The following is a 24,134-nucleotide window of genomic DNA, read 5'->3' on the forward strand; positions in this document are numbered from 1 at the left end:
ATTGGTCAACCAGCAGAGCTTATATACACATATATCATTGCCATGAATGCATCATCTGCCCATCCATCCATCAATCGATCATCATTATAAACAAATTAGAAAAATAATTCTGAAACAATTTGTGTAGAATCCATTGTTTTTCAGGTAATGCAGAATTGCTGGTGGAGATATTGACAAACTAAATGAACAAATACAATTATTTATATACATGATATTATTTCTTCAGATAAGCTGAGAAACTTTGATATAATAGAATGTATTATTAAGTGCATTGTAGAATGTATCTAACTGCATGGGCGGTGGTGGTTCCTAACATGAATATGTTTGTGTGTTTTAGGAAAATGGCAGAGCCACCAAGAAAGCAGCAGAAATGTGAACCTATTGATTATAAACTGTGCATTAGGTGCCAAAATGCAACTGGAGATCTGGTAACAAACCCTGAAGATGAGTCTTATCAAACCCTTCTTGACCATATACAGAAATGGGCCAGTTACCAAGATCCAGAACGTCTATCAATCAGCAACAGACTAGGTAGTGTTACAGCAGAACAGCTGAAACAATGGGGTGCTTCACTGCACAGAAACTGCTACAGAGACACAGTCAGTTCAAAAATGTTGGATGGTGCAAAAAAAAGGTATGACAAAAGTGTACCACTCGGTGATGCAAGCCTAATCACAAAGTGTAGCAAAGGAGGACAGCCATCAAAAAAGCAGACTGCAGATAAACCTAAAGTAGCTGCATGTACAAGTGAGGGACAGTCTTCCAGCTCAGAACGATTTACAAGATCATCTGCAAAATCCTATGACAAGAATCTTTGCTTCTTTTGTGATAAGGATGATACCAATGAGCAGCTACATGATGCCTGTTCATTTAATATGGGCAAGGAGATAAATGATGTTGTTGCAAGTAGTGACAATAATGACTGGAAAGTCTGATTACAACCGATCAATCTGTATGATGCACGGGCAATTGATCTGAAATATCACACAACATGCCTTCGAGATGCAAAGTGAAAAAATACAACCGTGAAACCTGAACTCAAGACTCATACAGTCTGAAAAACAAGTAGCTGCTGATATCGAATTTTACAATATGGGAACAACTGTTTTGTCAGATGGACAAATAACACCAATGGATAAACTGCATGATGCATACAAAGACATTCTAGAATTGCATGGGTTAGTTGATATGGACATACCGCTCAATAAATTGAAGTCCAAGATACAGGAGAATACATCACATGTGGTGTTCAGTCAACCACGCAAGAATTGTCCAGAGATGATATGTTCAAAAGCCATGAAGGACAAGGCAGTTGGTCAGGCAGCAGCTGCTGAAACTGATATGAATAAAGATACACAGACTGTATTCAACTGTGCCAAAATCATACGACAGCATGGACTCCACAGCAGGAAAATTGCATAGCAATTTGATGATTGAAAGTGATGATGAAACTGAAAGTGATGATGACGATATTGACTACTGACTATAAATATTAAACTGAAATTAACTTTGTGATTTACTATAAATAGAACCAGTTATGTGTATGTCATTCATGTTGACACTAAATGTTAGCAGCTAGATGTGTAGAATCTCCTCTTCTTCTTCTTTCGGCTGAAATCTTTCGGTGGGGGGGTGTAGAATCTCTAGTCTAGTAATTAATTAGTATGACCATATATTAGAGTGGTAGTAATTAGAGTAGAATGTGTAGTATAGTAGGTAGGTATAGAATGTGTAATACGAGTACATTGTTTCACACATTTCAACAAACTGCATGAATATATGCACAAATGTGAATTTTCTGTAATAATCACCTTGCTTTAAAACTGCATCGCTTCCTTAAAGTATTGTCATATACAATGTAGATTAGAACCACCAACCCCTCGAGACTAATGGGAGAAGTGATTTTTAACAATGCATTCCCCCCCCTCTGTGACCAACCAGCCACTCACCCACCCACCATAAGAAAGTACTTTAGGGAAGCGATGCAGACTTATGATATGACCCTTAATACATTTAGGTATTATATAAAAAGTGCAACATAATGTTGTCTTTCGAACCACCTGGATCTTTCCTGGTATTGTCCCCAACTATTTTATATTTGGTAACAAGAGTTTATCATGTTTTTCCCTGAAATACACTGCAAAACAATGAGCATATAATTATATTAACTTGACATATGTATGTGATTCCACATTATACAGCTTATTGTTAGTGATGTTAGTAAGTTTACATACCATCCAAGCAAAGCATATTTATCTATGTATGCTACCAATGCCTAAAAATCTATATCAAATGTCTAAAATAGTATGCTCATGTGTTTGTAGTCACTGAGGCTCATTTTGAGGTGTCACGTTTTTAAATAAAATAGTATACGTTTTTTTAGCTAATTTAGGGTCATATCAAAATTGCGTCTAAAATTCATAAAAATAATAAAATTAAAACTTCCCAACATCGTTGTTTTGTGAGAAGGATGTCCATAGAACATGAAAAACACAAGAAATAACAGTTGGCAAAGAAAAAATACAGGATTACACATGGCCCGACACGGCCTGTTCCAAGTTCCCTTCGAAGTTTCGCATGGATAAAGCACACAAAAAGAACCGCAAGGGCAAATCTTTTAAATATAAATCTTTAAATACGGAAATCAAGCGAACGAATAACAAAATGTAATTTAAAGATACTAGTACGTGCCCGTACGTGCGTGGCCATACGTGGAAAAAAAAAACTTTCAAACCGCGAGCCAGAAACAACAACCACACAGGCCGTTCCTTCGCTCTTGCGTGCCCATACGTGTGTGGCCGTACGTGCAAACCTCCCCAAAAAACAACAAAAAAAACTTTCAAACAACTACATAGGCCATTCCTTCACTATCGTAAACGACGACTGGATTGGGGCATTGTGTTTATCTATAAATGTGCATGAGAAATCAAGAAATTATTAGAATACAGTAAGTCATCACTATCCGGAAGTGGTGCGTGCCCGTACAGAATGTTCACATGCATTCCACAAATTATCCCTTGCATTGAAGTAACAACTGCTGTGATATTTACACACACAGAGTGAATTAAAATCAAAATTATGATCAAGTTTACCTCCCTGTCTTTGCTTGCCATGACATTCGCTGCCATTGACCATTGCCACTCCTACGCCACGGTAACTAAGGCACCGATCCCCATCGTAACCGGCACGGCACGTGACGTCATCGTCGGCCAGCCGCGAACCGGCCTACGCAGCCACGCCCACGCAGCAACGTGCCCTTTCATTGTTTGGTAAATAAATGGCCATAACTTGGGAAGCACTTGTCTGATTAATATCAAACCTTGAAAAGGCACATCCACAGGGCCCCAGTAATATACCTGGCAAGTTTCAATTCGATCGGACCAGAGGTTGTCAAGAAACAGCGGTCACTCTCACACACACACACACACTGTTGGAATTATAGATGGATGACAATCCAATGTGACCACAAAATGTTGGCACACACTTTTCATAGCTCAAACTGACATGAAGGAACTGCGACCACGAAGTTGATGGAAGTTTTAATTTTTTTGGTTTGAATGTCGAAGCAGCGGGTCGATGATGAAAACACATCTCGCAAAGATAAATAAAGCGATGTCGTCTAAAAGTGAAATTGCACAACATTTTCAACTGGCGAGGCACCACCCGAGAGAACACCCACCATCGAGCAGCACATTTCAAAGGTAATGGTTAGTTTTTCCCACTAAGCTTGTTGAATCACCGGGAGAGGGAAAACACTGCCTATATATCGAGAGTAGTTCAGACATCAGATGTGTCCATTTTGGTGACACACCATGACGAATAAGAATACTCCAGAGGTCATCCCGATTCTCCGAATCGAACGCTTTGCAGAGATCAACACAGCCTGCAAGCAGCCCCTGCAGAAACTCTCGTCTGCGTTCGGTGAGGACCCGAAGAGCAAGGATACGGTCAATTGTTGACCTCTTTGGTGTAAAGACTGACTGCTCTGGACGCTGGTGCTCAAGCAGCTGCTGGCAAACCCTATCAAGAATTACCGAGCAAAGACCTTGCCCGGCACTGAGAGCAACGTCACACCTCTGTAGTTATTGCAGTCCTGGCGATCACCCTTCCCTATCCAGAGATGGACAACAAGGCCCATCTTCCAGTCAGTTGGGATGATGCCTGTGTTCCAAGCAGATCACAGAACTGAACGCAATGACATGAGTGCAGCATTTCCACCAGCATTGAGAAGTTCAGCATGGATGCCACAGATCCCAGGAGCCTTACCCCCATTTCAACCGGTTCACCGCAGCTTGTGTTTCCACAAACGAAGGTGGATGACAGTTGATTGAAGGTTCAGCAATATCATCACAGTTGATTGGAGGGTCACATAGTAACACCCCTGATATCAAACTCAACAGCTGGTGAATCAGCCTGGTGCAGCTGCTCAATGTAACCGGCCCAGCGGGCCTTCACTTCAGACTCCTCAGTCAAGAGCCTACCACCCTCCGCTCTAATTACAGTACACCGAGGGATGGGAATGGAGGAACGCGATGTACGAATTCCCCTGCAAGCAGGAGGAGAATCACTTGACCACAGGTGATGCTCTTCCCCCTCACAGATTCCTCAGACATCAGCCTCCTTGTCCACCCTCAGCGCATATACAGTTTTACACCTCAACTCCCTTAACATCTCAGCTCGACCATTCAGCCTGGCCCTGTGACTGGTCAATGGTATCCAGTGTCCCTTGAGAGACAAAATTCTTCTTCACTCTATGGTGAGTTCCAAGAGATCCACTGGCAACATCAAGGTGGTCTTGAAGGCACTGTACAACTCTTCAGGATTCCCCAAGCAACCAGACCCCACAAATCACCACTCAGCCTGTTCGCAGTGTTAATTCAATGACCAATGCTACCTCAATAATCTTGGGATTCAGCTTATTGGACACAGCTGCAGAAACTCCTTGGGTATGGTGACCATCAAAGCGACCAGACCAGTAGTAGGTGTAACTACAGCCATGATATTGTCACTATCTGGTTCCCAAACCTCAAAAAGTGTTGCAATTCTGATGTACAGATGTTGGAGCTCAGATGAAAGCAGAGACAAGTAATCATCCTCTCTTACAGTGAGGACATTCCAGGCAGCCAACTGAAGAGACCACCTCAGGTTAACCTGAGGAGACTGCCGTCTGGTGGACAACACCACAGCACCACCCCTGACACACACTACCACAACCTGACCCAACAGGGTTGCCCTGTGATCTCCCTCATATCATCAAAGAATGGGGGTCAAAAAGGCTTTGCCCCAGTCAGGTCATCTGATGGGCTACCCTTGGCAGCTGCACAAGAGGTACTCCCAAGGAGTGGGTTCATCTTAATTTTATTCGTGATTTTTGTGCACGTTGTGGAATGAAGTGTTTCACGGTGGCCAGAGTGCAAATCCTGCCACCAACCTCCTGGAAATGGGTAACACAACTGCAGAAGGACCTCCGTAGATACAGTTGAACACCAAATATGGATGGCCATTGGCTCACTTGAAGCTCCTTCACCCTTTGACAGGTTTTGTTTTTAATTCCACGGGGTGTCCATATTATACATAAACCCTCCTCACCAGGAAATCTGCTGGGGGAGTCAGTTTAGTCACCGTCAACCCGACCATGAAACAGGTGAGTACAGGTTTACATTGTACCTGTAGCAAGTCACAGATCTAATCTGGCTTGACCTGACAATATGATTAAGCATGTAGGGAAAGCATTAAATTTCCTTTCTCAATCATTACTTAACAGTGACACATTTAAATTATTTTGTGGTTAACTTGTGGGTTGAAGGATTTTTATCTCTGCTTACCTTAATAAATTTGACACTCTTGCTAATAAAACTATTGTAAAGACAAGAGCAGTAGATTATTGAATTCGTTTATTTTTGTACATGTGCAGGCTCTGTCCTTCTTTGTGCATCCAGAATAAATGGTTGAACTTACTTGACATAAATGTCTAGGCACAATTGCAAGGGCTTATCATTCAGTTCATCCTTTTGATGAGATCACAGCAAGAGGCCTTATGAATCACCGGGGGGCTACGACACATAATTTCTTTGGAATAGTCAATTTGACCTTTGGAACCCCACCAAGACACCCAACTCATGATAGAACTTGGAAATTAAAAAGGTGAATACACAGTATTGTACACACACCTGATCTCCGATTTGGATTGGCTCATCTCCTTGGAAAGGATTACAGGAGTTGGAAATAACAATTTGAATTTTACCATTTTAGATAGAGTAAAGTGCCAAGTTAATGACACTTCATTCAATAAATTACAGCTCCTATTCGGAAGCATTTGAGTGGTGGTGTGGGGGGAGGGAGTTGTACTTCGGACCGCTGAGTTTATCATTGCCCTTTTGCATTAATAATAAAAGCAACAATGAAAAAAAAAAAGTCAACTGGAAGGGCACTCAGTCGAGTGCATACCTCCGCCAGGCTGATCACGATACGTTTTGTATCCCACCAATATGCTGGATCTGGATTCTGACCTGAACTAAAATTTAATGATCTCGTTCTTGTCACCAAACCAATCATCCACCAAATTTCAACCGAATCCGTCGATAACTTTTTGAAATATGGTGCTGTATATCGTTTTAAGCCCCATCACTCAATGGTGAAGAATCACTTTTTAAAAAATTCTCGGATTTGGATCTTCACCAAAAACGAATCAATTCTTCCTTGCTACATACCCAACCTGCCCACCATGTTTCGTCCGAATCCGTCCACAACTTTTTGGGATATCCTGCTATACATCGTTTTTGGTCCTATCTCGCAATGGTGAAGAATCACTTAGAAAATTCTCAGATCTGGATCCGGATTTGGAGCTTCACCAAAATCGAACCGTTTCGCCCTTACCAAATACTCAAGCTCTCCATAAAATTTCGTCCAAATCTGTCCCCAAGTTTTTGGGATATTTTGTTCACAAACAAACGAATGAAATTGCTCGTTGAGCAAGGAATTGCCAGAATAACATTGTCATATCTCCATGATCTCTGAAAAAAAAAAACCTGGAAATCAATTTGGTTCTTTTAAGTCGATAGAGCTACTGATTAATGAGTTATAGCACTTAGTTTGGTCATGATCGTAACTTGGAAACCAATCGGACTTGAAATGGCGTTTTTATCGCAATTTGAAATTTTTGACCCGACCCCCCCTCCCCTGACATTCGACCCCCGACCGCTAAGAAGGGTGTTGGTGTGACACCCTCATGAGACATATGGTTGGATGCAGAATTGGAAGATGCACATTTTGGATTTGGTTTGAAGTCGATACGACCATTTTAGCGGACGTTATTGCGAAAATATGAATTTCGGTTTTTCGGTGACCTTGACCTTGACGTTTGACCTAGATTCACCAAAAACGACAAGTGTCTAAGTTCGACCATGGCCGACGTCTGTACCCAGTTTGGTCATGATCGCTGAAACGGTTTGGCTGCTACAGGGTAAACAAACACACAAGCAGACAGACAGACAGACACACACAGAATGACACACAACCGACCAACATAATTGCCAAAATCCGAAGGATTCCGGCAATTAACAAACAGACAGACAGGGGTGAAAACATGACCTCCTTCTACCCTCGGTGGCGGAGGTAACAATAATTCTTCTTCTCCACCCACTCATGCTACCAGATGTGTGGCTGCTTAGTGGCTTTGCAGCAGAAAGATCAAAGATGATTCTGTAAATGCTTTGATTTGTTGATTAGCCTTTCCTCGTCTCTGAAACACCATCACATTCTGCAATATGTTGTAGTCTTGTCGTTTTTTTTTTAATTCTTGAAGCATTCACAGGTAAAAAAAAAGGCTTATGATGTATGACATCATGTTTCACTCCAGGATCTGTTTGAACTCTCAACTTATGGATTCACTACTAAAATTGGAGAACCTGCCATTGAGCCTGGTCTGCTTTGAACTCCATGTCGTGCTCACCTATTCCAGTTATCTACAGCTTGAACATGGGTAGCAGCAAAATTTTATCATTTTCTTTCATTTGAGTTCACAAGCATGCACCGTTTTCTTTCATATATTGTTATGGTCTAGGGGTTAAAATGGGGGATATATTCGAATAGTTATTTCATAGGGCATGTTTGTGTAAGTGTGATTTAATTATCATGAATGATTAAGCCTGTCAAACATGTGTTTATAAATATCTTCTCTCCCCACTCCATTGTATCGAAGCCTGCCTCCCCACCTTCCCTGTCATAAATCTGTCCTTTCATGGAGTTTCTTCTTTAGTTAACAGTCAATCGGCGTGTCCCACAAGCATGATCGTTGGGTTAGCCCAAGGACATGAGACGCCAAGAACATGCCAAGATCTGGACATCTGTCGGGCACAAAGCCATCAGATGGGCTGGTAAGAAAGCCCATAAATCACCATCTGTCCATGGTGTGGAATTTTCCTGGCTTGACAGCCAATGGGCACGTGCCATAAATCACCATCTATCAGGCTGTGTCAGCCAATGGAGGCCTGTCAAGGATGGTTGTTGGCTCGTAGTCTTTTGTGGTTGTGGTGGTCCTGCTCTATCTTCTCACTGGGACCCTGGTTTGTTGGTGGCTCACTGTGGTTCAGTGTTGGAGAGTCCTGAAGGTTTGGGTTTGTAGGGCACTTGGAATGTGGTCATCACTGGCATGCAAGATGTGGTGGGACAAGCGCCGCACCAGTTCGCTGCACAACTGACAAGGCTCAATACCGCATGTGCAAGCATTCCCATGCAGAGCAGTTTTCTCTTTGTTTCATCATCGCCTTCATCTCTTCCATGATCGTGGTGCCTGGGGCAAGTTGTTTCAGTTTTTTTTATTATTGATTGTAATCGACACTGTACAGCTCTGTTCATCTTCCTCCCTGTATTAAACTTGTGTGTTTTGATGAGAACATATGTGGTTATCGAAAGTGGGATCTATAGCACTTAGCGAGAATTGTTTAATTTACCCTTTAGAAAGGCAGATTGGTTCCATGCTAAACGCCTCAACATAGAATGCCAACAAGCTCCGCTTGGATATCCTGTAGACATCCTGGTATGGTTGTTGTGTCTGAAGACATCGATTCTCACTAAATTAACCCAGTGGATGTGAAAATCTTTTCATGCCATCCCCGCCAGGTGGCATGACCATAACAATATATATTTTTCTTTACCCTCGTATTCACTGTGATAACATTAAGTGGCATCCCCATTTAGAAGAGTCCATGAATTGTTCCCCCACAACCCCTAACTTCATTCCTTGCTATATTCACCATCAAGCAAGGTATTCATTATTGTCCTTCCAATGTTCTCCTTTAAGCTTGGTGGTGGCTTAATGGGAAATTCAGTTCTTAAGTTCCTCAGTTCAAGCCACAGCCATGCCAAAATAACATCATGTGCATTCCGAGACCGGCAAAATGATGACCAGCATGCTGGGAAAAGTGATCCAGTCGAGTCCGCTGTGTCGGACACTCAGAGTGATGACCCATCGAGAATTATGCCCTATAGCTAATAAAACTGCGTCAGCAGCCTTATGCACCTGATGGCATGAGGAGGATCATCCTGTTATTTTCCTTCAATCTCTCCATATATTTTTACTCCATGAATGGTAACGTCCAACTACACCTGCTTATCTATGAATTGGTTCCATCACTCTTTTCTTTGTTGCATTTCTAAGTGATTGAGAGATAACATGAGACAACAAGAGGCTGTGTGCATTGCTTATACATGAAAGCATGGTCTAAAATGGTGTATATCAGAAATAGTAAATGCAAAGCGACATGCTGTATATCACTTTTTTTCCAACATAGTCTATTATTTATTTTTCTCCCCCCACATGACTGAGGACCTGCTGTGCTTATGAGACCATTGATTCAACCACAAAGTCCCTAATGAAAAGATCAGCAATTCTTACCTGTGCAACACTTTCATCTAACTGCCCTGCCCCCTCCCACCTTTCCGCTTGCATTCCTAAATTCTGCTTGTAAGAAAAAGTTATTTTACATGCTTGAGTTTAATGCTTATTATAACAAATGCATACTAATTGATTATTTCACAGTTCTAAAAACAAGAGATAGCTTGTTTGGTGTTCCCATCTTGTGCACATAGCACATTTTACAGGAATCCCAGGTTTACATTCCTTGTACAATGATTTGTCAATTCTCAATTAGTGTCATTATGATTCATGTACAAAGTATACAGATGTTTCTCAATGTCATTGTCTAACATGTAATATATAACCTGTGGGACAGGACATTTAGCCTAATGGCTAGAAATTTTCACCACTCATCTGATGATTCAGCAAGCCAGCACAATATAAATCAAAAAACAAACACAAGCAGTTATTCAATTTTTTGAGAATTTAAAAAAGATTCAGAGATGGCTTACAATGCCACAAGGTAAAGAAATTAAATAGGGATTTTAGCTTTCAATCAGCAACACAAAGTGCAGCATTTTGAATACGTGAACTGAATGAAGAACAAAGACAATTAAATGAATGCTGACTGGGAGGTGCACAGAATGAGAACTTCGTTAGATTGATTAGCACAGAATCGCAGGGAAGCAGAGGATTAAAAATGATGCTTTCACAGATCAGTATTATCAAGATAGTCAGCTCAAAGCTGCAACAGGACATTGCCTGCAAATGTGTGTGTGGCACCAAGGCTTAAAGAGTGTGGAAAACTCCCAGCTTCTTGCTAAATCTAATTGAGTCACCTACTTTTTTTTACCCAGTGTCTATGTGGGCAGTGTGTTCCAATACCGCTGCCACTGTGGCGGCTCAGCTAACACATGAGGTCTAGGAGCAGGACTATACGTCCTGATCCAGGCTGTATGTTTGGCCTATTCAAACTGTTTACCATGTGGTTGATCACCAACAGCTCATTTCAGGCTCACTCACCTCAAAAGATGCAAAACCTGTCCTTTTCGTTCAGCCCAGACACTTGAGCCATGGACCTGCAAACAACTTGATGCAATACATGCTCCACCAGAGATCTCTCAGACCTCACACCATTTGTGTCACTGCCCCTTTCATTAAAGCTCCTACCAGTCCCTAACTTTTGTTGGAATTAAGTTTCTTGTTTGAAATGATTTCTAATATTGTTTCACTGCTCTGCAGGCAGACGGATATAAATGTATCACGCTCCTCACTGTGCATGAAAGATCAGGACAAATTCATATCCAAAATATTGATAAACCACAGGTTTGTTTTCCTATACATTTTCAAAATATAACACTCCATTGACAGTAAGTTGTTCCTCGATCATAAACTGACATTTGTAAATGGGCAGACAGACAGACGGACACACAGACAGACAGAAGTGAACCAATTGCTTAACCCCACTTTTTTGCTTCACTTGTGCTGGGTCATTACCCTCATAAAATGATTATATTCCTTAATTTACAAAAAAATCATGTCTTCCAAACAGAAACACAAAGATATTACTGCAACATAAGGAACAATTATATATATATATATATATATATATATATATATATATATATATATATATATATATATATATATATATATATATATTGTTGTGGTTACCAAATTCGCAAACCACCATTCAGGTCCCTTAGGTGAGATATCTCCGTAAGTATATGTGTAGTTAGGCCCAAACCCGTTGTCTAGTGGGAATACATGTCATTTATGCGTGCTGCGACTCTTCAGGATAGCCGTTTTTCTTTTGCTATCTTTATTTTGGACCAACCGCCATTGTTACCACCGCCAACCGCGTCTCACCAGTCGTCACAACATCAACCACCCACCACAACGCCGCTTCACCACAACAGCCACGACCTTTCCCGTCACACCTCGCAACCGTCGCATCGCCACCGTTCTTGCGCCGCTTGTGGGTACCGGTGTTGGACTCGTGCAGGGCGCACGCCGAACAGCGTGTACAAAACCACGGATTTTCCGCTCCAAAAACGGATCAAAAACGACACACGCCCACTTTTGTTCCGTCCAATCGGTGAGCGAGGGGCGATTTGGCCCCGCCTCCAGGGCGTTGGAGGGCGGTCGCTATATGCAAATTCATGGATCAAAATGCATTCACGCCCACTTTTTCTCAGGCCAATGGGGAGCGAGGTGAAAGGTCGAAGGCAGGGGGTCAAAGGCGAAGCCACGGGGCTTATATAAGCGGCTGCGTTCGTCAGAAAAGTGTTGTTGGTCGTCGTCGTCGTCGTGTGCGTTGGAGTCGGAGCGAAGAGGACGGAGCTGTGGAGAGGCGGCGAAGGCAGACGAGGGGGTGCTCGCGTCGTGCCGGGAGCTGCACACCAGGGAGGCCGACGGCGCGACCTGGTCGAGGTGGAGACGCTCGTCGCGGGACTCGAGACAGAGAAAAATCCTCCTTTCCCCGAGCATCAGCAACCCCCTCCTGTTTCCCCCCGCGCTGAGATAGTGCGACCAAGGGGGCCCCTTTTCCCACCCCCTACCAGACACTGTCCGCGAGGCCCGCGGAGTTGAGGCACCATCGCCGCTCCGCGTCTCATCACCAGACGGGTAGGCCCAACCCGGTCTCGGCCTCAGGCCCGCCTCATCCTTGAGGGTGTTCTTTTTCTTGGTTTTGGGTATGTGTTGTCGGCGCCGTCTGTGAAGTAGAATTGTATAAGTGTTGCCGTGTGCTCGGTAGTCGGTATTAGCTCTGCATTGTGTCTTCGCTTTTACATTTGCTTTTTGTGTAAAATTGCATTGTGTTTCTCTTCCTTTTCTATGTGCTTTTGGTGGAATTGAATATGTGTGCTTTCCGTTCATCGCGAATAAATGTGCTTTGTGTTGAACTGCTTTCCCGCTTCGCTTCGTCATTTCTCTCATTGAATACTCATCTTGCTTCACGTAAAGGGTTGGTAGTGGGCTGAATACGCCCGATAATTAATCAAACCGTCGAGGCCGACGATAACACCGCTCGGTTATCCCGATAGTACGGAACGGGTCGCTTAAGTGGCCCGTGTCCGAAGTCGACCTGCGGCGAGGTGCGATCGCCCGGTCTACCCTCCGTGTGGGTACTTAGGTAGGTCGAATTTGGCGAGCAACCCTATCCCACGCGGGGGCCGATTGGCTCGATCGCGGTGAGTCCGAAAGGTCCACCCGTGACTGGTTCCCGGCGTTAGTCCGAGAGGGTCACGACTGGATTGTCCGTCCGGTGGGCGACGTGCCGCGATTCGAGTTACGTAGCCGTCAGCACGCCGGCGGGCGTGAATCCGTAACAATATATATATATATATATATATATATATATATATATATATATATATATATATATATATATATATATATATATATCCAACATAAGGTCCAAACATGTGGGTTGACTCAGCCTGTCATCCTTCCGAGGTTGGCGAAATGAGAACCAGAAAACTGGGCCGGTGTATACCCCGGTTAAAAGAGGTGTACCATATCCCTGTGTCGTAAGAGGCGACCAGGGTTGCGTCAGGAAGGGCATCCGGCGTAAAACATGTGCCAAATCACAATGTGGATCATACGGATGATCCGCTGTGGCGACCCCTAACGGGAGCAGCCGAAAGAAGAAGATATATATATATATATATATATATATATATATATATATATATATATATATATATATATATATATATATACATATATATATACATATATACATATATACATATATATATACATATATATATATATACATATATACATATATATATATATATATATATATATATATATATATATATATATATATATATATATCTACTATATAAATGGCAGTCCTTCTGTCTGTCGGTTTGTTTGTTTGTAACCAATAAGCTCCTAGACCAGTGAACTGATCTTTATGAAACTTTGCACATATAGAACGAACATTCAGCTCCAGGATGCACTAAGTGGCTTTCCATAAAAAAATTCCTGGAGGGTGGTTTAACGTGATGTTATTTTCGAATAGTGCGCCGGTGTATTAACCGTAACAAAAGGCTTCATGGTTAAAAACGCTTGGGTTTTTTGAAATACAAAATGTTCGTATTCGTTGACTTTTTAGACATACACATTCTCCTCCTGTTATAACAGCTTTGAAACCCGAAACATTATGCCATTGCGAAAGCGAACAAATTTGAATTCTCGAACTGCACGCGCACGGCAATAGCGACAGAGGAGTTCAGAGGTATACCCCTGTTCATCCATTTCTGTGCCCCCATTGCACCGCTATTGCCCCATGCCCGTTGAGCATGCGTGATAATCTCCTAGGATCAAAGTGTCCACCTCCGAATAAGGAAAGACCACTTGACCATCTGGGCTGGTGGTGTTAACTGCCCGTCACCACAATTTGGGTTGGAGGGGGATTAACCTTGACCGCCAGCGCCGTGACAATGTATCTATATATATATATATATATATATATATATATATATATATATATATATATATATATATATATATATATATATATATATATATATATATATATATATATATATATATATATATATATATATATATATATATATATTGTTGAGGTTGACGAAATTCGCAAACCACCATTCAGGTCCCTTAGGTGAGATATCTCTGTAAGTATATGTGTAGTTAGGCCCAAACCCATTGTTTAGAGGGAATACATGTCATTCATTCGGGCTGCGACCCTTTTAGATAGCTGTTTTTCTTTTACTATCTTTATTTTGGACCAGCTGCCATTACTACCATTACTACCACCACCAACCACGTCTCAACAGCCATCACACAACAACCACCAGCCGCAACGCCGCTTCACAACAACAACAACGCCAACAGCCACGACCTTTACCATCACAACTCGCCCTCACAACCATCGCATCACCGTCATTCCCGCGCCGCTTGTGGGCACCGATACTGGACTCGTGCAGGGCGCGCACCGAGCAGCGGGTGCAGAAACACCAGCCTTTCCGAAGAAATCGGATCAAAAACGACTCACGCCCACTTCTGTTCCGTCCTATCAGCGAGCATGGGACGATTTTGCCCCGCCTCCAGGTGCGTCGGAGTAATATCGCTATATGCAGATTCATGAATCAAAAAGCATTCACGCCCACTTTTCCTCTGTCCAATGGGGAGCCAGCCAGAGGTAAAGGGTCGAAAGTGAAGGAGCGAGGCCCCGGGGGCTATAAAGGGCCGCGTTCGCTCGCCGGCAGTAGAGTTGAGTTGGAGTGAGTCGAGTTGAGTTGGGAGTTGGTGGAGTCGAGTCGAGTCGAGTTGAGTTTGGAGTTGAGTTGGGAGTCAAGTGGAGTTCGGAGTTGAGTTGGGAAGAGCCAGTCAAGAGAGGAGTCGGAGAAGGCAGTTGGACGGAGCTGTGGAGAGTTGGAGAGGTGGCGGCGGCGACGGCAGTCGAGGGGGTGCTCGTGTCAGAGTCGGGGAGCTGCGGAGAGGAGAGGCCGGTAACGCGACCGAGGTCGTGGTGGAGACGCTCGTCGCGGGACCCGAGCCAGGGAGATATCCTCCTTCCCCCCGAGCATCAACAACCCCCTCCTGTTTCCCCCCGCGCTGAGATAGTGCGAGAAGGGGGCCCCGTTCCCACCCCATTCCAGACACTGTCCGCGAGGCCCGCGGAGTCGGGGCGCCACCGCCATTTTGCGGCTCATCAGACGGGTAGGCCCGACGCGGTCTCGGCCCCAGGCCCGTCTGCCCCCATCATCCTTGAGGGTGGTCCTTTTCTTTTGCTTTGAGTATATGTGTTGTCGGCGCCGTCTGTGAAGTAAAACTGTATAAGTGTTGCCGTGTGCTCGGTAGTCGGTTAGCTCTGCATTGTGTTTTGCTTTTACATTTGCTTTTTGTGCATTATTGTGTGTTTCTTCTTCTTTTACATTTGCTTTTGGTGTATAATTGTATATGTGTGCTTTCCGTGTGCCATCGCGAAATAAATGTGCTCCATGTTGAACTGTTTCTCCCGTTTCGCTTCGTCTTTTCTCTAATTGAATCTCCATCTTACTTCACGTAAAGGGTTGGTCGTGGGCTAAAATGCCCGATAATTAATCGAACCGTCCAGGTTGACGATAACACCGCTCGGTTATCCCGATAGTATGGAACGGGTTGCTTAAAGTGGCCCGTGTCCGAAGTCGACCTGCGGCGAGGTGCGATCGCCCGGTCTACCCTCCGTGTGGGTACTTAGTTAGGTCGAATTTGGCGAGCAACCCTATCCCACGCGGGGGGGCCGATTGGCACGATCGTGGTGAGGCCGAAAGGCCCACCCGTGACTAGTTCCCGGCGTTAGTCCGAGAGGGTCACGACGGGATTGTCCGTCCGGTGGGCGACGTGCCGCGATTCGAGTTACGTGGCCGTTCGCACGCCGGCGGGCGCGAATCCGCAACAATATATATGTATATGTATATGTATATACATACACAGAATGTATATGGAAACACAGAATGTGGGTGAACCAGTAGATAGGGGTGAAACCGCTGGTATCTGTGACATCCATGTTGAATTTCTCAAGGCTCTTCGAAATGCTATACTGGTGTCAATGCATGAAGTTCTTTGCTGTGTGTGGAGCACAGGGATCATCCCAACTGACCTGAAAAGGGGCTTCATTGTCCCTTTCTGGAAAGGGTGGATGAACTCCAGGACTGCAACAACTACCAAGGGGAGATGCTACTCTCAGTACCAGGCAAGATCTTTGAAAGGATAATTCTTGATATGTTTCACCACCATCTGATCGAGCACCAGTGCCCAGAGCAGTCAGGCTTTACACCAAATAAGTCAACAATTGACTGTATCCTTGCTCTCTGGTTGTTGAGTTGGATATTCCAGTCTTGCTCTACGGATGTGAGATTTGGACTCTGACAAAGGATCTGTGACAAAGGATCTGAGATGAAGACTGAACTCCTTTGGTCCCAGGTCTCTTCGCAGAATCTTTGGCTATCGCTGGTCAAACATTGTGTCCAGCAAGTGGTTGCTGAGAGAGATTCAAATGAGATTTGTTGCCTGTATAGTCCGTGAGTGTCAACTGCGGCTGGATGGACATGTACCTCGATTTCCTGACACCAGTCCTGCTCACCAGATTCTCTCAGCAAGGGAGCATCGTGAGTGGAGAAGGCAAATGGAATGACGACGTGCCTTGTGGTTGCAGCAGGTTTATCAGCATCTCCAAAAGATGGGGATGGGCCAGGCATCCACCTGGGAGTTGGCCAGCCAGAAGCCCCTGGAGTACCAACAGAAAGTGGACGCAGTGACACGGTGCTCCAACACATGCTCCCATACCAATCCAACCTAACCCCACCCGCTCCTATCTTCACAATACCTCCACCCAGTCTCATCTGTCCCCTCTCCCCACCCCTCCCTTCTCCATCCTCCCCCATGGCCATGCCTGCTCTCATCATTTCCCCTCTCCCTCAAAGCTTCCCTCTCACCCCTCCCTCGCAAATCAACCACCCCTCTCTCTTCAAAGCAAACTTCCCCACCCCCTCCAACCTTCTCCCTCAGCTTTCTCAAAAGCTCCCCCATAACCTTATTCCTCAATTTCCCCCCCTCACCCCTCTCCCTCAATTCTCCCCCTTGCCTCACCTTTTCAAATCTCCCCTCACTCCCCCTTCCCAAAGCTCCTCCCCACTCACATCCACAGAGTTCATTCCTACCCCACCCCCTCTTTTCCATCTCATTCACCCACCTCCTCCAATCTCCCACTTCCCTTTGCCCCCTCTCTTATTACTCCCCATTGCGACTCATCCCTTCACCACCTAACCCTTTATCCTCCTCCCCATCCGACCCTCTCCCCTCGCTCTTCTGCAATCTCCTACACACTGTCGACAACTCTCACTACTTACACCTCTCCTCCCTTGCCTTGCACCCAAAACCTCCTCTCCTCCCTCATCCTTCACATTTTGGACTTCAAACATCCAGGGCCTTCAGTCTAACCTGAATGATCTCTCCATACAGGTAGCCACTGACAAACCAGACACTTTCCTCTTTCAAGATGTCTCTGACTACGTAGTTTCTCATCCTGGTTACTCCTTCCTCTGGTATGATAGACCTGAGCCTCGTCCTGGCTGCGGAGTTGCTCTCTTTATCAAAAACTCTACTCCTAACTCTCCATGCACTGCCCTCTCTCCACCCCCCACCCCCCCCCCCCAGGAATACCTCTGGCTAAGGCTTGCCCTTCACTCACACCTCTTGTTTATATGTTTGTTGTACCGTCTGCCAAACAGTGATGACTCCCTTTACATCTCACTCACCGAAAACATGGACCAACTTCTATCCACTCATCCAAACTCTCTCTTCCTCATATATGGTGACTAAAATTGTCATCATGCCAGTTGGCTGGGTGTGGGTACCTCTCTCACCTGCCACGATACTTCAGCAAATGATTTATGTGACTCATTGGAACTGACACAATCTGTCAACTTCCCAACCCAAATCTCAGACAATGGTACTCCATTTCTTCTGGATTTGATTTTGACCAATTTCCCAGAAAATATCTGCTGTTCTTCTTATGCTCCAATCAATTCATCTGACAATATGCTTGTTAAAGTGGTCATCTCTCTGGCTGTTATTAGAGAACCACCTCAGCACCGCCGAGTCTGGCATTTAACTCAGGCCGACTGGCAGGGTCTTCAAACAGCCATCAAACTTCTAGATTTGTCTCCCATTTCTACTCTCACTGCCATCAACACATCCTGGGAATTTTTTCAAAGAAATTTGCTCTCTCTCATGCACAGATTTATCCCATCTCGTCTTCAGTTGTCCTATCCTTCCTCCTGCTCATGGTACACTGAAGCTTGTGGTGAGGCTGTTGTCCTGTAACAACTTGCCTTCACCTCATGGAAGGCAAATCCTAATGAAGGCAATCTCAGCTCCTTCCACAAAGTTCAGAACAAGTGTGTGTGTCTACCCTCAGGAGCGTCAGGAAACAACATCTTTGTCATTTCAAGTCTGAACTCTCAAACTTGTCTCTCTGCTCCAAATCCTGGTGGCATCTGATTACATTTGGTTCAGATGTATGTTCCCCCTCCATCCCCTCCCTCACCTCAAATGGCTGCACAGCTGACATTGCACGTGAAAAGGCTGAATATCTATCTCCGTGTTTGTTTCTAACTCTTGTGTCCCAAACCCATCGATTTCTGTACCCAACTTACCCATTCACAGCCAGCTGTTCCTGGACTCTGTATCCTTTTCTCCCAATATGATGGAGAGCTTGCTGTCAAGCCTCGACTCAGATTCTGCAACCGGTCAAGACCATGGGCGTCCGCAGGAAAAAATGCAAAGGGGGGGGGGCAATGTTATCCTGAGATCGCCGTGTGAAGTGTGAAGACATCTTTTTGCTAAGATTACTGTAAATAACAGAACAAAATGTTAACAATTCTTCAGGTAGAAGACGCACGATTGATCGAATGCCATGATATTTGGCGTGGAAGATAGTGTTTTTTTCGTTCATTCCTTCTGTGTTGTGGCTATTTATTTTATTTCAGTAACAAAACTCATGCTAATTTTCTACGTTGGATTATATACAAAATAATCAAACTAAATGCTTTTGATTTGATTGTTATAGAGTCTGTGGAAGACCAGTGTATTAAATTTGTATTGTTATGTTAACCTCATTTTTCTTATTTTTCAGGAATGTGAAATGGATATCAGGAGGTTCTTTAAAAAAAACGTGTCTGATGACTCTGACAACAATCAAGACACCCCGGGTACATCGGCGACGCATGTTGAACCAGCAGAGCAGCGCAGAGGGGGACATCACGAGCAGTTACTCACAGCAACCAATCAGGTGCCACCCCAAACACCACTTGCGAAAGTGGCCAATGACTTGCCTCATCATCTGGACATTGGATCATACATCAAAACCACAGAACAATTGACCAATAATCGAAGATATGACCTCCTGCAGAACACATACGTCCCACCAACTGATTACAGCTATCAGAATGATTCACAGGGCTCCCGCTGTTTCCGCCACACGTGGATAAACCAATATTCTCCATGGCTGGCCTACTCAAGTCACCTGAGAGGTGCTCTGTGCAAATACTGTGTGCTGTTCCCTCAACCAGTGCACCGAGGTCTAATGGGTGCGTTCATCGTGACTCCTTTTGTTAAATACAAAGACTTCAATGAGTGCGCGAGGAAGCACATGCTTTCCTCCTGGCACAAAGGCGCACTGCAAGATGCTAACAATTTCCTCAGCACCGTGCAAAGGCCAGAGTTGACCATCGTGAGCCAGATGGACCGAGCAGTCAACAAAGCAGTTACTCAAAACCGAGAGAAACTGTTCCCCATACTATCCAGCATTCTGTTCTGCTGCAGCCATGACGTTGCATTGTGGGGGAAGAAGAGTACATCGGGGAACCTCTGTGACCTACTGCGATTCAGGATAGAAGCAGGGGACACGGTCCTGAAGGATCACATGGAGGGCGCAAGCAAAAATGCGAGATACACATCAGCTTGTGTACAGAACGAGCTGATAGTTCTCTCTGAAGAAGTAGTAAGAGACAATATTGTGAAAGCTGCCAATGAATCAAATGGATTCTCTATCATTGCAGATGAAACTGCTGACATATCAGGCACCGAGCAACTGTCCATTGGAGTACGATTTGTTGCGCTGCAGGAACAACAGAATGACTCAGCCACCATACGTGAGGAATTCCTTGGATTCATTCCACTGGAGAGGGTGGACGCTGCAACAATTGCAGATACTATCATCGACCAAGCAAAAAAATTTGGTCTTAACCTCGACAAGTTCCACAACCAAGGCTACGATGGATGCTCAACCATGGCAGGAAAAGACGATGGTGTACAGGCCCGTATCAGGAACACCTATCCCAAAGCTGTTTTCGTGCACTGCTCTTCACATCGACTGAATTTGGTGGTTCATGACCTGAATTCTGTCGCAGATGTGAGGAATATGACTGGAACTGTGAAATCTTAATTAAATTCTTCCGTGACAGTCTCAAGCGCAGGAGACTGGTTCCAAATATACCTTTGTTGTGTGAAACCAGATGGAGCGCAAAGTACAAAAGTATCCTCATCTTTTCAGAGAACTTTTTGATATCTATGCACAACTGGAGCAACTGGAAGCAAACCAGCATGAGTCACAGAGTACGCGTCAGACGACGTATCAGCTGAGGTGTGCTGCAGGAACCACAGTGTTCCTCATCTGTCTGAAGATCATTGCGAAGCACTCAGCGATGTTGGAGCCAGTGACCCAACAGCTGCAGGCAGTCGACATGGACATGATGGGAGTCCGAGATCACATCGACCTGTTGATGAAGGCTTTCCGAGCTCACCAGGATGGTGCAGACCGTGTGTTCTCTGAAGATGTCATCCCTGAGGTGAAAACCTTGGCAGAAGAACTTGGCATAGACTTGACTATGCCTCGGCGATGCGCACGCCAGGTCCACCGGCCGAATGTAGGAGGCTCCATTGAGGAGTACTATCGCCGCACCATCTATGTCCCATACGTGGATTCCTTGATCCAGTCTCTGGAAAGTCGCTTTGGTGAAAGTAACACGCCATATTTTCACATTTTCGCACTACATCCGAGAGAAATTCAGCAAACAGAAAGAGATGAATTCAAGCACATCGTTTCATCTGTCAAGGAAATGTATGGCATTGACAACCTTGTAGAAGAGGCTCCAGCGTGGTATGACGTGCAGAAGCATAAGCCACTGGATGACAACTCTCTGGGTATGATCGAGCTGGTGAAGCAGACCACTCTGTTCCCTGCTGTGTGCAAGGCTATCCTCATCACACTGACTCTGCCTGCAACATCATGTACAGTGGAAAGGTCCTTCAGCACACTGGCAGGGTGAAGACCTGGTGAAGATCATCGATGAGTGATAAACGTCTGTCCGGCCTCTGCATGCTAAGTGTCCACCGCGACAAAGTGAACAGCCAGAAGACCGAGCGAATGAACAGGGTCATTGACAATTTCGGAAGAGATCCCCGACGGCTCCAATTCCTGTTCCAAGAGTAGTAACCTGCTCTAACTGAATGAACTGTTGAGAAATGTTTATGTTATTTTATTCATTTTGTATTTTCCATGTAATTTTTTCAAATTTTTCATTTTCCAGGGGGGGGGCAAATGCCCTCCCCCCTTGCCCCTCCCTGCGGACGCCCATGGTCCAGACAGCAACAGCCCTCGTGTGCTAAAAACCTGCGCTGTTGCACTTGATAACACTCTCTCTGTTTTAGTCACCCTCTCATTTCCTCAAGGTCATCTGCCATCTGTTTGGAAATCTGCAAACATTTCTGTTCTGCATAAAACTGTGCAAACACTGATCCCTGCAACTCCAGATCAATCATCTTGCTCCCAATCATGAATAAGGTCATGGAATTAATCATAAATTCGGACATCAAATCCTTCCTCTTCTCCAATGGTTTGATTACCGACCATCATTTTGAATTTAGACCAGGTTACTCTACCCTGGACATGCTTCTTTTGCTTTCCCAACAATGGATAGAGGTCCCAAATGCCAAGCATGAGATCAGTCATCTCCCTAGACATTTCATGGGCTTTCAGTATGGTCTGGCATCCCACTCTGCTCACCAGACTCTCTTCCTATGGCATCCAAGGTAATCTCCACTCATTGTGGATGATTGAAGGACTGAACCCCCCCCTCGCCCCCACCTCCCCCGATCTTTCTGTGATCTGTGATCTGTCCCCCCTCTATTTCAGAAAGGTGCTGAACGTCCACCAAAAAACCCCCTATTGGTGAAACTGCCAAAATCAAGAATCATTGCCCACCTTCACTCTTTCAATCCTCTTTTTTTTCCCACCTTTGGAACAAACTCCCACACTTCAATAGCACTCCTCCATCCAGGTCTTCTAAAGAGCTGTTCACCACCATCTCTTATCTTCCCCCCTCCATAATCTTGATCTTTACTATGCCCGTTAATCCACCACAAACTAACCTCCTTCAAATTCCCTATTTTCCTTCCTGAAAGTCCCTGTAGTACTATCTTGTTTACCTCGTGTATCCCATGCCATCCCTCTCCCTTCTACAGATCTCCTATTGTCTCTGTTCCCCACTATTTTGTACTTCCCTCTCCCGCCCCATTATATACTCTGTGTGTTCACTCATACACGAGCCTCGTTATGGTATACAAAAAAAACACCTTTATTTGCCACAGAGGCAAACATACCTGCTCTACATACGAAGCACTTGGCTTCCCATTCTTATCGACCATTTGAAAAACATGGGAATTTTGTGTTGTTCTGCAGTGAATTTACACTGTCGTTTTGGCTTTGTAAACAGCTCTTGAATAAAATCAAACATGTGTGCACGGTTTGTACTCGGAAAAGACACTGAATCATGGACTGATCACCCCAGTGGACTCTCTCTCACCGCAAGGTTGGACAGGAAGAGGAGGCGTGAGTGTTGATGTTCGAACACGTCCATTACATCATGATGGATTTGTATCGACTTGTACGAAACTGTCCTGGTCCAAACATTACAAAACCGCATTTTATCACTGTAAGAAATTGTACAATTGTGGTTTAACCATTTACCGATGGCATCCCATCTGTAAATTGTAAAATGGTAAAAAAAAAGTATCCCAAATCATAAAATTGATTCCTTGAAAATGCAAAAGCTACAAAAATGGCAAAATTCCAGACGTTTTTAGATGTTTAAAAAACCTGGCCCGACAGAGATTGAAGGACTGAAAAAAAAGAGAACATATCTGGGAAAAACCAAATGTATGATAACCCTACTTTTGGTGACACTCCCAAAATATAGAATCTCTGCAAACCTCCACTGATTTGTTCCTCTTTTTTCCTGCCTGTGTAACCAACTTTCACATTCTCTTCAATCTCATTCTTCCCTCCAGATCTTCAAGACAGCCGTTCACCACCACCTCAGATCACACCCCATGCAAAACCATGATCTTTTCTACCCCATTAACCTTCTCCGAGCCCACGTATTTCCAAGTTTCAAGTTTTTTGTTCCTGAGAGTTTGCAGTTGTGTCCATCTTGTTCACCCTGTGTTCTTGATTGGCTTAGCCATCATTCTTCTCCACATCCATTATTTCTCAAAGTCTCCCTCTATTTGTCCCTCGACCATGCTGTTGGTGTTTCCTCCTCCTTTCTTTCAACTTTTCCTTTTGTTCTGTTACGTCCTGATCCTTTCTATATTCTGGCTCGACCACGACCCTCGACTTTGTATACAAAGAAAATAAAAAAGGGAACGTTTTGAATGAGGAATTCACCACAAGCCGCACCGCAAGTAAATA

General features: G+C 44.4%; 1 protein-coding gene across 1 annotated transcript; it reads left to right on the forward strand.

The window, feature by feature from the left end:
* Positions 1 to 17,060: 17,060 nt before the first annotated feature.
* On the forward strand, positions 17,061 to 21,711 carry LOC147034895 (52 kDa repressor of the inhibitor of the protein kinase-like). Its single transcript, XM_085858803.1, has 3 exons — positions 17,061 to 17,143; positions 19,538 to 20,795; positions 20,899 to 21,711. Exons 1-3 carry the CDS (start codon positions 17,061 to 17,063, stop codon positions 21,709 to 21,711), a joined length of 2,154 nt encoding a protein of 717 aa, XP_085714929.1.
* The last annotated feature ends 2,423 nt before the right edge of the window (positions 21,712 to 24,134 follow it).

This window comes from Eptatretus burgeri, chromosome 1 (assembly GCF_056783735.1).
Source record: "Eptatretus burgeri isolate ZD-2024b chromosome 1, Ebu_testis_v1, whole genome shotgun sequence".
Taxonomy (NCBI): domain Eukaryota; kingdom Metazoa; phylum Chordata; class Myxini; order Myxiniformes; family Myxinidae; genus Eptatretus; species Eptatretus burgeri.

What these genes read in the sequence shown, in the direction of transcription:
- LOC147034895 (XM_085858803.1), top strand. Translation starts at nt 17,061, where the DNA reads ATGGGGATGGGCCAGGCATCCACCTGGGAGTTGGCCAGCCAGAAGCCC. An exon ending in AAAGTGGACGCAGTGACACG is followed by an intron (nt 17,144 to 19,537) that starts GTGCTCCAACAC and finishes AATGGATATCAG; the next exon opens with GAGGTTCTTTAAAAAAAACG. An exon ending in ACCTGAATTCTGTCGCAGAT is followed by an intron (nt 20,796 to 20,898) that starts GTGAGGAATATG and finishes GTGTGAAACCAG; the next exon opens with ATGGAGCGCAAAGTACAAAA.